The sequence below is a fragment of the Peromyscus californicus genome, unplaced genomic scaffold (genome assembly GCF_007827085.1).
Source record: "Peromyscus californicus insignis strain IS unplaced genomic scaffold, ASM782708v3 Scaffold_10__1_contigs__length_136768540, whole genome shotgun sequence".
Classification (NCBI taxonomy): domain Eukaryota; kingdom Metazoa; phylum Chordata; class Mammalia; order Rodentia; family Cricetidae; genus Peromyscus; species Peromyscus californicus.
In genome coordinates, this window is record NW_026294391.1 from 56,969,400 (window position 1) to 56,983,810 (window position 14,411).

At 48.9% G+C, this 14,411-nt stretch overlaps 1 protein-coding gene across 7 annotated transcripts in view; it reads left to right on the forward strand.

Annotated features, from left to right (window-relative positions):
• The window catches only part of Dlg3 (discs large MAGUK scaffold protein 3), a 53,351-nt gene extending 39,779 nt beyond the window's left edge, over positions 1-13,572 (forward strand). For 4 of the 7 annotated variants that reach the window (XM_052733559.1, XM_052733579.1, XM_052733618.1 and 1 more), the window contains 10 exons: positions 1,210-1,386; positions 1,964-2,039; positions 2,812-2,911; positions 6,340-6,381; positions 7,619-7,669; positions 8,208-8,309; positions 8,939-9,111; positions 9,815-9,924; positions 10,229-10,320; positions 11,381-13,572. In XM_052733559.1, the coding sequence (XP_052589519.1) occupies positions 1,210-1,386; positions 1,964-2,039; positions 2,812-2,911; positions 6,340-6,381; positions 7,619-7,669; positions 8,208-8,309; positions 8,939-9,111; positions 9,815-9,924; positions 10,229-10,320; positions 11,381-11,487 (1,030 nt within the window). In that variant the 3' untranslated portion in view covers positions 11,488-13,572. Of the gene's footprint in view, positions 1-1,209; positions 1,387-1,963; positions 2,040-2,811; positions 2,912-4,650; positions 4,697-6,339; positions 6,382-7,618; positions 7,670-8,207; positions 8,310-8,938; positions 9,112-9,814; positions 9,925-10,228; positions 10,321-11,380 lie in introns of all 7 variants that reach the window. The other 3 variants (XM_052733586.1, XM_052733596.1, XM_052733568.1) reach the window with 2 other exon arrangements.
• Positions 13,573-14,411: the final 839 nt, after the last annotated feature.

The window sequence follows — 14,411 nt, forward strand, 5'->3', positions numbered from 1 at the left end:
TCATTTCAAATGCATTGAGCTCTGATCCTATCACATAGAGCTTGGAAAAGATCGTGTAGCCCAAATGCCTTATCTGTAGGCCTCTGCCTCAGCCCTTATTGTTTGGTGGGTATGGATTGAGAATTAAAGGGCTTTTTGTTAGAGCTTGGATGTTTTCATCTTCAAGTTGTCTTGACACCTAGTCTCAAGGGTTCTGTTTCTACATCCTGTCTTTCATCTGGGCTTGTAAACATTGAACTGTGGTATGTTGGACTTGTAGCTTCCAACTGAGTGAGACAAGTGGTATGGAAGTAAAGTTTTAGCACTGGGTGTTGGGCAGTCCCCTGGCCTGTGTACGTGGTTAAAGAAGAATGAGCACTCGGGAGGCAGAGGCCGGTGGGTCTCTGAGTTCAAAGCCTACCTGGTCTACATAGTGAGTTCCAGGACAGCCAGGGAAACACAGACAAACCCTGTCTCAAAACAAAACAAAAAGAGGAGGGGGCACTGGAGAGGTGGCTCAGCAGTTAAAAGCACTGACTGCTCTTCTAGAGGACCCGAGTTTGGTTCCCAGCACCTGAGGTGGGCAGCTCACAACTACCTGTTACTGCAGCTCCCAGGGATTCTGGCCTCTACAGGCCTCAGCACACATTACATACCCTTTCATACACACACATAAATAAAAATAAAAATTTAGAAAAGAACATGAAGAAGATAGAGTCTACTTTGTAGGTAGAAAAAAAATAATAAAACTTGTTACTGCAGTCCCCTATTTGTGCTGGCCCCACACACTTAGTCACTGTAGGATGGGGTGGATAGATTTTTATTCAGGCATGCTTGTTCCCTGAACAGAAAGCCCTGGTGGCACATGACAGGCTAGCTTCACCAGGACCTGAACTTTGGAGCTTTGTTTTACATTTCTTTCCAAGTCTCCTGCTGTCACATCCTACTGCATTTGAGAGGAGAGGGTAGGCAGCTGAGCAGGTCCTACTTTGGACGGCCACTGTGTGTCTAGAAGCTGGGAGGAGATGCGATTTGTGGAAGAATTTCCCCTTATGCTCCTTGGGAATAAGACATTTCTTACCAGGGCCTGAAATGCTGCTGTCTCACAGAGTCTCTTCCTGTCTATTGAGACTCCTGTGCAGTGGGTTGGCTCTCTTCTCTGTCCTGGCTGACTACCAGCCTTCTGGAATTCAGCGGTGGGATGATCTCTTCACCTTTCGTGTGTTTCAGGGCCCTGTTTGATTATGATCGGACTCGGGACAGCTGCCTGCCAAGTCAAGGACTCAGTTTCTCTTATGGTGACATTCTGCATGTCATTAATGCCTCTGATGATGAGTGGTGGCAAGCAAGGCTGGTGACTCCACATGGAGAGAGTGAGCAGATTGGTGTGATCCCTAGTAAAAAGAGGTGAGTTGTCAAGGTTTTTAGCAAGGCTTTTCCTGACTTCTTGTTGTCTCTCTGTCTCTGTCTGTCTCTCTCTTGCTCTCTCTGTCTCCCCTCTCTCTCTCTCTCTCTCTCTCTCTCTCTCTCTCTCTCTCTTTCTCTCTCTCTCTCTGTCTCTCTCTCTGTCTCTCTCTCTCTGTCTCTCTCTGTCTCTCTCTCTCTGTCTCTCTCTTTCTCTCTCTCTCTCTCTCTCTCTCTCTCTCTCTGGTTTGTGAGACAATAATCTCACTCTGTAGCACAGACTAGCCTGGAACTTCCTGTGTAGCCTAGGCTGGCCTCAAACTTGCTGCAATCCTACTGCCTCTGCCTCCTGAGGAATCAGTCGTGCTCCAACAGACCAGGCTTGGTTGGTTGTCTTTGTTTGCCTGTCCTACAGTGAGTTCCTTGAGAGCATTGTATAGGCCTTGTTAGGCCTTTTAGAAAAGAGTCGGTACTTGGGGCATGGTATTCACTGAATGAGCCAGTATGGTTGTTGTGCCTGCCACAGCCCATTGCTGAGCCCTTGTGCTGGCAGTAACTAGACTTCCTGACTCCCAAACAGGGTTGAAAAGAAAGAGCGAGCTCGATTGAAAACTGTGAAGTTCCATGCCAGGACAGGGATGATTGAGTCTAACCGGGTAAGTGGGGACCCCCATCCAAGGCAGTCAGCCAGGGTGTAAAGAGGGGTGAGAGGCTTGGAGTTTGGCCTGATGTGAAGGAGAACTGGGAAGCATGAAGGGCTGTCTTTCTCAGGGGGCTGGCTCTGCACTGCTAGGGAATTGCCTGCTTTTCAGCAAGCAGCGGGAGCACGGAGAGCCCACAGTTAGTGTGCGGCCCTGCTGTCGGGGGACTGGCTCAGGATGGGGTGGAGCTGGCTGACTTGGTGGGGAAGACGAAACCACTTCTGGTGTCTCCCTGGCAGCAGACCCTGCCAGAGCTGTGGAGACCCTGAGCATAACTTGGTGGTGTCATCTTGCCAAGAAGACCAACTCCAGAGTTTGTGCTTGCCTCCAGATAGGACAGGGGAAGGGCACTCTTCCATCATTTTTTTATGAGCTTTGGAGGCCAAAGAACTTGTGAAGCAATAGAGGGAAGAAAGGCATGGAGTAGATGACTGTATCGGTGCACCTTAGGGCAGTGTCTAGGAGGCAGCAGTGACCTGTATTCTGTAGGAAGGCCAGGGAGTGATCCTGGACTAGGTAGAGCATCTACCATCCCCACCACATTCTCCTGTGAACATAATTGTCCTCTTAACATCAACTTTCATTTAATCTCATAGACTCCATTTGTGAAAGACGGTCTTTTATTTAGTTCACCATTGTCTCCATTTTAGTTTTTCTTGCATGCTTTAAAATCCATTGTTGTTTTTTTTTCTTCTGTCCTTCCCTCCATCTTCATGTTCTTTCACAGTCGGTCAAAACGAAACGTAAAAAGAGTTTTCGCCTCTCTCGAAAGTTCCCATTTTACAAGAGCAAAGAAAACATGGCCCAGGAGAACAGCATACAGGAACGTAAGTAGCAGCAGAGTCCAGAGAGCAGACCATTCACAGCCCTGTCTTCTCATCCTCAGTTGCCCCTTCCCTTAGAAGGAGTTGGTGGCCGCCCAAGTGCTTGTCTGCACACACACTTGCTTACTTGTAATCAGGATAGAACCTCGCCTGCACAGGGAGATGTTGGGGCTTATTTGTACAGCCCCTCACTTAGATTGAGTGTTGGAGGCTCTGAGGATGGCCCAGGCACCTGTGCTGGAAGTGTGAGACAGAGCTGTGCTGTGGTGATGAAGAATGGTTTGCAGCTAGTGCCAGGGGTAGAAAATGGTTTTTTCAAGAGAACAAGATCAAGGAACTAAGTGTTGCTCTCCTGGCTTCCACCTCTTGTGTTTTCTTTCCCTTAATTTCATCCATGTATGTTAAGAGAAGAGCCTGTCCCTCCCCAGATCCCTGAAGTCAGGGGCTGCTTCTGGAATGCCATGTGTGTGCAAGCATACAGGACACCCACATGACTCACAGCATGTTATGTCAGGGTACTTGCAGAGCCAGTTACCACAAGAAAACATTCCTGTTCACATAAGTTGATGTGGACACAGTGTTGCTCAGCATTATCTAAATAAAGATTTATTGAGAAACACAAGGCTGATTTGGTAGAACAGGCTACAACACTAGGCTACATTAGGAACCAATTCAATCCTGCTAAATCACTTACCCTACCACATGCCTCAGAAATTAGTTGCTCTGACAGTAACCTTAAACACCATGTCAGGTTTATACAGTAGTTTCTCATTCATGTCATTGTGAAATTGTGAATTGTAAGTGTCTCATTTACCAATCACTCCTCCATCTTTCATGGAGCAATCTTGTCATCCAGAGCTGTGGGGTCTGACAGGAGACTGACTAGTTCTGGTAGAAAATGGCCCCTAGTAGGCCCACCTGGTTCGTGATCATGATATGTGTGGGTTGTGGCTACCTGGGGTAACCCTGATAGAACAAGGTGTCTTCATCCAGTGACAGGGGATAGAGGAGGATAGGGAGTCTGAGACAAAGATCTGAGGTAATATTGCCACAATTTACCAAATAAGCCCAGAACCTCCTCATGGAGCCTAGCCTGGGGAGATGTTACTGTTTAATGGCCTAGCCAGTTGGGGGTTCCCACTGGCCATTAGGGTTGCAATTTTCTGGTGCCTGTTTTCCAGAAACCCAAGTTTAGGGAAGCTTTGGACACCACACCACAGAGAAGTTTGCTTTGAAGGGCTTGGACAGATTGGAGTAGTATGGGGGAAAGTTCCTGGGGTGATGATAATTTTGTCTGCACAGTTGGCATATAGACATGTTTCTTTCATGCACCAATGGGATATGTGTTCCAGGGGCAAAGCAGAGACCTGGGCTCTACAGCTATAAATTTGGTCAAAGAAGGTATTTTTAAGCGTTGGAGTGTTGCCTGTCATGTGCGATGGGTATATAGGATATAGACTACCTCAGAAAGCCGGTCTACTCCAAGGCCTTTTGGCCACAACTGAATCCACCAGGGCCAGACATCTTACCTGACATGGGCTATTCTTTCTCCAGCAGATGACTTCACCTTACTGTAGTTCTAAGTCTTCATGGGACTTTATACTCCTGTCGCTAATGCTCACCTGCCTCTGTATTCTTCCTTCCCCCGTTTTTCTGTTTTCTCTTTCCCCTGGTTCTCTCCCCACCCTCCCCTTCCTGTCCCCTTCCTGTCCCCTTCCTGTCCCTGCTGTCTGTGAAATCAGGACTTCCCTGGGTTAAGTGACGATTATTATGGAGCCAAGAACCTGAGTAAGTCCGACCCACACACCATTAACTGTACTTGTGGCATGAATGGAGATCGTGGGGTGGGGGTGTAGGGCACCTGGGTGAACGTAAAGGGTGAGGGAGGGCAGTGTCTGTGAGACCCTTTCCCGTGGTAGGAGGAAATGTGTGTGCTTTCGGTACCATTGTCCCTGGTATTCTAACAGATTCTAGCATTCCTGTCTGTCTTTTCCTTCTGCACCTGGGGTGGTAGGGCATGAGCTTAGTGGCCCCATAGAAGTGAGGTGGCTCTAGGTACATGATCAGGGTGAGTTCTCAGCTGATGTTTAGCTTCCTGAAGACAGTGGGAACCTGCTAGTTGCATCTTCTCCAAGTAACCCTACATCGAAGAGTCAAGGTTAGGAACTGCAGCTTTTCCAGTTCTTCTAACTGGGGACCGAGTGAACCCCACATCTGAGCTATCCCAGGGGTCCAGTTGTTACCATAAGGCCGAGGCCACCTGTCCATAGAGCATCTCTAAGGGGCCAAGATGGCTTGGTGTGGCCATCTGTACCACTTAAGGGCCATGTATAGTTAGGGATTTTATCTCAGAAAAGCTCTGACTGACATCTCTATTCTAGAACTTAGGCCAGATTGGGGACTGGGAAGGCCTAGATGAAGGTTCCTTAGCAGCCATCCTTGCTTACTGCAGGTATCCACATTACTGCCTCCTGGGTGGGTTCTGTCCACATATGTTTTCCCTCAGTAAAGGATAAAGGTGGAAGACACAGGAGCTGTCCTTGGGGCTCTGCAGGGCCGAGCAATGTGTGACAACTCAGCAAGTCGTTGGGGAGGTGGGCACAGCATATCATGGTCCTGGCTGAAACGAGCAGCATCTCTCCATAGTTTGGTGTGTCTGTCTCATTTCCATTTGCCTGCTGTTCTTTTGAGAGGGCTGCCATGTCTGCCTCCCGTGAATGCAGCTCTTCGCTTGAGCTTTCTCCGCCCACACTCCAAGATGGGCTGGTCCCAACTGTCTGTGATGGGAGGGCTGGCTTGTCTTCCAGATAGTCTTCTGCCTTGTTGTTTCTATGTATTTGACATGTGTTTCGTGGTGGATCGAGGCATACCCCGCTCACTGCTGAAGCCAAGCTCTCTTCAGCAATGGTAGAAAGAAGGTTATGGGTCCCACCGAAGGTCAGAGTAGTGTTCCTGGTGACTGACTGTTCCCTCATCCAGTGATGAGCCTCTAAGTTGGAGAGTGTCACACAATTCTGTACTTTTGGTGGCTCTGTCTTGGGAGAAAATGTGTGAGCAGCAGCATGCCTGGGCTTTTCTCTTTGACCGTCCCTTTCTTTCCTGCCCATTAGCCTTAGGAGATGAGTTAGTTCTGAGACAGGATTTGGAAACCATCCAAATCAGCTGGCTTGATTCAGATGAAAGGAAATAAGGCTTCTAGTGCCCATAGAGGGACTTGGCAAACTGAGTGGGCTCTGGGGACATGGAGGAGATGGCCAGCACATCAGGATTGGAGCTGTGCTTCCCAGTTGGTTGCCTGGATGTGGCAGGCCTCCTGTGGCCTGACTTGGTTGGCCGCTCAGTGTCTCACTCCTGGCGCATTTGAGGCTGTGCTGCATGGGACCTCTCAGTGGTGTGTTCTGAATTGGAGTCTCTTTCTTGTTGGCTTGCAGAGGGAGTGACATCCAACACCAGTGACAGCGAGAGCAGTTCCAGTAAGTGTGTGTCATGCCCCCTGTCCTGTAGCTCCCCCATGTCTCCCAGCCATCATCACGCCAGTGTTGCACCGCTACCATCCCCGCTCAGAGGCTGCTGCTCCTTTTAGCCATGTACACTTGAGCCCTGGAGATGCTGTGGCCAGTTCATTCACTTTGTTGGATGAAATTTGTAAATTAGAGAGAGAATAAGCCCCATAGCTCTGGCCAGGGCCTGACTTGAAACCATCCCTGGGGTATTGGGGGAAGGGTAAACTGCCAGTGATCAGGTCCCTGCCATGGGCATGTAGACTGTTGAGACTGCCAGGTTTACAGATTCGTTCAGAGACCAAAAGTAAAATGGCTCCTGACTTCCATCTGCCTTTTCTGGGCTCCTAGGACCACTTTAACTTCTGGCTGGGTTACATAGTCAGGAAGGAATTTCCCAATATGCCTTGGGAGTGCCTATGACTACAGCATTGAAGCCACAGTTCAAACCTCACAAGCTTTGGGAACATTGGCCTTTGAGGAGCTGCAGTGACTAGAGGTCTTAAATAAAAACTCCACCCAGAAGTCTCAGGCTCAGAGAAACCCTGTAGCAAGTATCCTGTGACTCCATGCGATGTCACTGTCTTTCCTAGTACTGCTGGCAGCTAGCTTTGGGGACCACAGGCACCCAGCACCGAGTGTCTTGGCAACTGTTTTAGGAAGACTTCATCATTGCCAGGTTGTAGGGGGGGTCCACCATGAGCAGAGAGCAGGCTCAGCATTGCTCTTAAAGGGCACTGGGACCTTAGCTCAGATGTGCACCACTTTTCTAGATGCTTCTTAGAGGTGTGAGGTGGGCAAATAAATAGACCCTTAAAGGGACAACGTTGGGCTGAAGCTTTGGGGATTGGGCTAAGTGTCTGGACTCGGGTAAAGTGACTCTGGCAAATGTGTTTCAACCAGTTGGAGCTTCTCTGTGATTCTCTTCAGAATAAGGGGGCCACTGAACATAACCAACTATTACCTATAAGAAGTAGTTCCCTAAAGCTTGGGGTGGTTTGCTGGAAACTTCTTGGCTTCTGGGTCTTGGCCCATAATTGGGCAATATTTCACTGAATGAAAACAACCCAGCCCAAGGCTGGTGTATGGCTTCTTAGCCTTCTTGCCAACAGAAAGTGATACTGTTTTGTGGTGGGTGTGGGGTGTGGTGAATGCTGTATACAGACAGTCCGATCATAAAGTGCTAATATGTTTCCCTTTTTCGTTGCAGAAGGACAAGAGGATGCTATTTTGTCATATGAGCCAGTGACACGGCAAGAAAGTAAGCCCCTTCTGAGAGTCTCGCCTTTGTGCCAGTCTCCCAGTCAATGGGCTCAGGACAGAGGGTAGCTAAGGGGCAGGAGAGGAGGAAGCTCAGCACATCCAGCCGTTGGCTCCTCGCTAGCATCACTGGGCAGATGCCATGCACATACCTCTTGTGACACTTTTGCCCACTGCTAGGATGCCTTCCAAAGGGCAGGCGGATTTTTGAGGAAAGCAAGGGAAGGTCTGTTTCAGCAGAGGCAGCTGTTGCTGTAAAGGGGGAGGGCCTGTATCCTCCCCTGGGTATCTGCTTTCAAGAACCTGTGTGGAAATGTTTCCTGAATCTGTTGGAAAGGGGAGATGCTTCTGATTTTTCAGACGTGTCTGAACTTAAGATTGTCAAGTTTAAAGGTTCTTTGAAGTCTTTACAGTTAAAAGCCAGAGACTATTGGAGTTGCTTCACCTTGTCTGAGTGGTGGCCACCGAGCCTCTGTACGCAGAGGTGGGGCAGGCTGCCCTGGGGCCTCTGTTCACTGTCTTGTGTTCTCCCTCCCCAGTTCACTATGCCAGGCCCGTGATCATCTTGGGCCCAATGAAGGACCGAGTCAATGATGACCTGATCTCTGAGTTTCCACATAAATTTGGATCCTGTGTGCCACGTAAGAGCTCAGACAGACCCAGAGGAGTGAGGTTTGGTACTCTGGGAAGTATATACTTTAAGGAAAGGGTCTAGGATCGGGGCCTTTGGGGGCCTTCTGTAAGAGAGTAAATAGCACCAGTTGCACCCAGAGTAGATGGACCTGGTAGGGTTTACATCCAACCTGGCTGCTTGCCTTATGCTACGGAGTGAAAGTTTGGGTGCTGATGGTCAGGATTGATTTCACAAATGGGGAGGTCCATCACTGTTTTGGTTTTTGTTTCTTTGTCGTGCTGGGGATTAAACCCAGGTTATTGTACACAAAGTGGTTTGAGGAACGATTTGTTGGGTTTCCCGAACTCCTGTGCCTACTTTTGTGCCCTCCACCAGGCCATGTCTTGGGAAGCCTCACCTTTTTGGCCCATGTTAACCTCAGGCACCCTGTAGGTAATATCGGGAGTTTGGAAGAGAAATAGGCCAGACAAAAATCTTTCCAAATGCTTTTTCTCATTCATCTGAAAAATTTGTAGTGGCCTTGTGTCCCTCCTGTGAGAAAGAATGAAGTTGGCTTTTATAGCCCAGATCATTGCCTTTGGGGCACACTATATTTCCTTTCTTCTTTTTCCCTCCCTCCCTTCCTCTATCCTTCAGATACCACCCGGCCCCGGCGTGACAATGAAGTCGATGGACAGGATTACCACTTCGTGGTTTCCCGGGAACAGATGGAGAAGGATATTCAGGACAACAAGTTCATTGAGGCGGGCCAGTTCAACGATAATCTCTATGGGACCAGCATCCAGTCCGTGCGGGCAGTTGCAGAGAGGGTAAGCAGAGAGGAGATGCTCTGACTACCCTTGAGCCATGGGGAAGACAAATGCTGAGGCCTGGCATCCACGCGCATTCACGTCCTTGCCACAGTGCTGAGCAAAGCTATGGTGTCCCTCCATGTGCCAAGCCCCCAGTCATGGCGTATGCCTCTGTTGTGCAACTTTCACTGGAGCATCAGCCACCGGGAAAAAGGCCCCTAGGGAGCAGTGGCCTTTTCTGGTTTATAAAGCCTGTGTTCATCAGACTTCTTGTCACTGTGACAAACAACTTGGAGGACCAATTGATTTTGGCTTCCGAGGTTTGTCACTTGTGCTACTGTGGGCATAGTAAGGCCGAGCTGCTTGTGAACTGCTTGTCTCAGGTTGAGCAGGAAGCACAGAGATCCGGGTGCATGGGGACCTTTCTTATTCCCCTTTTTGTTCCATCTGGGGTTTCCAAGGCCATGGACAGGAGTTCTTTCCCTGAGTTAATCCTTTCTGGGAAGGCCCTCACAGGCATAGGAGAGAGAGCTTCACTAATCTCGAAGGTCCTTCTGAATCTGATCTATTTAACGATCAAGATGAACCATCACAGAAACAAGAAGTAGGCCCTGAGAACTTGTCTGAGTTCTGCTCAGCTTGCTGTTTCGAATGCCTTGGATCTCTTGGTGGGGCCCTGTAGCCGGGGACGGGAGGAGCTGACGTGGGTCTGCTTTTGCAGGGCAAGCACTGCATCTTAGATGTCTCCGGCAACGCTATAAAGAGACTCCAGCAGGCACAGCTTTACCCCATCGCCGTTTTCATCAAGCCCAAGTCCATTGAAGCCCTCATGTAAGTGTCCAGGGGACTCAGATGACCTTGGGGAGGAAAGAAGAAGGGAGATTGGTTGGGCAGGGGTAGGACCCAGACAAAGCCCGAAACCAACTGAATGCCTGCTGTTCCTCCTGTTTGGGGCCTGGGCATGCTCTTCCCTCCCAGCTGGGCTTTGGGACTTGGAGGTTTTGAGGAGGGAGTTAGCCATGGGTTCTTCTAAGGGGGCTGTTTAGCCGATTTTTAGGAAATGTAGAACATTTTGTTGTGTTAATTAAAACATAGGATCTCCTTTAGAAATGTATTGCTTCTGTGTCTCTGGCAGGGAAATGAACCGACGGCAGACATATGAACAAGCAAATAAGATCTATGACAAAGCCATGAAACTGGAGCAAGAGTTTGGAGAGTACTTTACAGGTGAGAATTCCGGAGTCCGTGTGGTCATGAGTCTGTGAGGTCAGCCAGACACACCTCAGGGAGACAGACTTAGGCAGAGCTAAAATGCCTGGGGACTTTGCAGTCACTGAGCACAGGCCTTTCCCCAGGCACTAAGGTTTCCCATCAGCCAGCGCGCTAGCACCAGCCACTCCCAAGCACTGCTTTTGTTGTTGCTTTGTCTACTGTTTTCTGGCTCTGGGAGATTGCAGGTTCCTTCCTCTCTTTCCCTTCCTGCTTTTCCTCCTGATACTTTTTTTTTTTTTTTTGCCTTGCATGCTTTGGTGCTGAATAAATGTTTGTTGATGGTTTCTTAGTGTAGTATTTAAGTTGTCTGTCAGTCTGCCTGTATGTACATGTCACGTACTTTAGCAGGCCAGTTCTTAAAAGGTGGGGAAGGTTCCCGTTAAAGTACAGTACTGGATGTATGTGTGCAGGCGGTAATGAGTAAATTCAAGTAAATATCATTGGGTTAGCCAAGTAAGGAATTCAGATGTTATTTATATACATATTTATATATACTGTGGGTCTTTGAGTCCTTTTCACCATCCATACCTCTGTCCTTGTTTGTTGGGATGACCCCTGACCCAGCAGATGTGATGGTCCCTAGGAGCTCTGTCTCTTGCCAGAAATTGTGGCTTTCTGCTCTTCACCTGCATGACTGGGGTTTTCCAGATCTTGGGGTGAAGCTGCTTTAGAATTTTAGGCTGCCACCCCTTGGCAGACAAAAGCAATGGGAGCTTCAGTGTCTGGCATGCGGTGGGTACTCAATAAACATCTTTACAATAAACACATTTCCTGTCCCTTGCTAGTCTCCCTGTCTCTGGCAGTTGACGTCCAACCCTGGGCTCACCAAGCCAGCTACACTTCTGTCCGAACTCTAGACAGTTAACTCAAGAAGTCAGATGCATGTTTCTGTGAACGCCCATCACAGCCCAGGGACATTACAGGAGGGTTGGTTGTTAAGAGAGGCGGGGCGGCTGGGCCTTAGGAGGGCCGGTCCGGAGCACAGTGATAATTTTTCCTTCTCTTTCCACTTCAGCCATCGTACAGGGTGACTCACTGGAAGAGATTTACAACAAGATCAAACAAATCATCGAGGACCAGTCTGGGCACTACATTTGGGTCCCATCCCCTGAAAAACTCTGAAGAATCCCCTCCAACCATTCTCTTGTGAACAGAAGAAACCAAGTCCCTCTTCCCTCCTTCCTCCTCATTCCTGTCCCCATGGGGACACCAAATGACTACTGTTCTTGTCCCCCTTTTTAGATATGTCAAAAATTGAGTTTTCTAGTCCTGTTCTTTTTTAAAACCTTTTTGTTTTGTTTTAGTTTATTTTGGGGTGATGCCATCTCACTCATCATGTGACTGTGCCCATTCCTGCATGGACCTTTCCCAAGTGCTAGCACAGGTGCACATCCATCAGAGTTGTTTTCATAAACACCCAGCAGAAGCGAAGAGAAGAGAAGAGGACTGACGGAAAGACAGACTCTGGACAACTGCATAGCTTGTGAAGCGAGCGGAACAGCCCACGTGGTGAGGTGCTCCTGGGCACTTCTACCCTGTACTGCTGGCTTGCAGCTCTGAACGGTGCAACGTAATGGCGACAGAAAGTATCTTATTTATATATAGATATATATATGTAATTTATATAAAATATATAGAAATTATTATATATATATATTATACACTCTTCTATAATATATATATATATTCACATACATTGGGACTAGAAAATCTATGGAGACGTCCATCAATGGTACTATGTTATTAGAGAAATGCTTTAATTTTCATATTCCAATCAGATGACATCTTATGTTCCACCTGGTTGGGAAGGGGTTGACAACAGTACTAAGTGCTATACCAAAGCACTCACTCGAATTTGGTCATTCTCTTCAGAGCTAAGGTTTGCTCCAGGCGGGGCCGACCTCCAGCATGGAAGAAGGGGCTTTGGCTGGGAGCTTGCAATTGGAGACTTGGCTGAAGGCAGTTGCTGCCGCTGCAGGGCAGCCATTCCTGTGCAGAAAGAGAGAATGAATGGCTAATGATGCTCCGGATGAAATTGCCTATTGTTTTATGCCGCCTGATGTGTCTGCATGAGAGGTTTCCTTTTTGTTCATTTTTAAGCTGCTGTTAAACCAAAACCATGTTGTGCTACTGTGTCAGCCTTTTCATTCTTCCAGATTTTACTTTACTATTGAAGTGAATGCGCAGAATCCTATTTGCCAGTGTTCTAAAGCTTGGGAGGTTCTGAAGGAGCCAGGCCTGGGGTACAGCAGTAACTTAGGCCTGGCCATCCAGTCAACAGAGGGAAAGCAGGGGCTGGTGAGGGCAGGGAGTAGAAGCTGAGGCTCAGAGGTACCATGCTGGACTAGCTGCGGGTCCCTTCATGGGGCCACTGACAGGGATAGGGAGGTGCTTGCCTTCCGGCTCTGTGCTGGGACAGTGGAAGAGCACCAGGCTTGGCCAGCCATGTAGTGAGTTGGATTTGGGTTCTTTTCTTTTGCAACTGCTCCATTTGCCCTACCCCAGCCCCCTCACCAACAGCTGGTAGCTTACTGTTTCTTCAAGAAGAAAGTAGACTTTAATGCTGTAAATTTGAGCTGTAGAGCTAAGACTCGCTTACTGGTGAGCTGTGAAATCTTGTTGCTTTTTTCCCAGAGTCTGATGGCAGTGACTGGTCCAGGTAGTTTCCCTCCCGCCGCCAGTGCAGGCAGCAGGTGTGCTCCAGGCCTACCCCACCCCACTGTGCTCCTTCGAAGCCAACGTGCCTCCCTCACCTCCACACTGGAGGGATGACGCAGGGGAGAACATAGAATTGCTTGGCCCTCAACTGGGTTAGGACCATTGCAGGTGACGCAGTGTTGTCGACACTTTAAAGCATACCAGCCACATTCAGGAACTCTCTGTTCACAGGTATCCTACCAGCATAATGAGGCTAACTGTGACGTGTGGGGCCCAAATTTAGGAGAAAGAAAAGGCAGCAGCTTTCTCTTGGGCAGTACACTGGATTGAAGGCAAAGAGGGGGTAAAGCGACAGATGATTGTGACTCTTAGGGGGGGGACGAGCAGGGAGTGTTGATTCTCTGATGGTAACTGACATGTTTGAACAATGCTCAGCCCTCCCTCCCAGGGAAGAAAAGCAAAGATTCAAAGTAAGCATGATAATAGTTGGTTTACCAGTGTTCCTTCCAAGGAGACATATATTTTTTAATAAATGATAGTTGCAATGAACCATGGCTCAGAGACCTTTTTGAAGTAGTTGAGTAGGGTGGTTGGGGCCCTGCAGCAGGAAGAAGGACTCAGACCAATGTTTCCTAGAGATGGGGGAAGGGCTGGCCCGGCAGTCCTTGAGAAGAGTGTGACCCTGGGCGGTGCTGGATCCTTTGCTAAAACAAGCTAAAAGTGTATACTTGGGCCTCACCCTGGCCTAGAAGCTGCCCTTAATACCACCAGCTGCATAGCGGCCCTGTCCTTGGTGTCAAAATGCTGCCACTTTGCTAAAAGTTAGGTGCGGTGGGAGATGCTACCCTAACACAGATGCAGCAGCCGGGCTGGCAGCACAGAACTAAGAGGGATGGGCAGAGAAGGCTGCCTGCCTGCCAGCTACCCCTCGACCACAATGGAGCTAGGATGTGCCCAGGTAGAGACAGTGGCAGTCTTCCCTGGGACCCTCAAAAGCGCGAGAAGTGCTCGAAGCAGGTATTTCTGACCATGGCGAATGCCATGCAGGCAGCTCGTGGGAAGAAACCTGAGGTGGTGCTGCCATAATTAAAGTACAAGAGTAAAACCTGAATGGTTGAGCCCCCCCTAAGGTGTGTGGGCTGAGCCCCAGGAAGAATGATCACCTTCTCTCGTTTGTCGGGTTTCATGGTGTGCACACTGCTTGCCTCTATACATTCTCTTACTTGTTAGAGGGAGCCCAACCAAAGGGAGCCCCTGAAGAGCTCTGTGGGGTTGAGGAAATTCGTATTGACGCGTGCAGAGGGCATACAGAGTTGCTGGCCTGTAACCGCACTGGGCTGGGTCTGTCTTCGCACTTGATGGCCACCCAAAGGAAGTGCAGCTGGAGA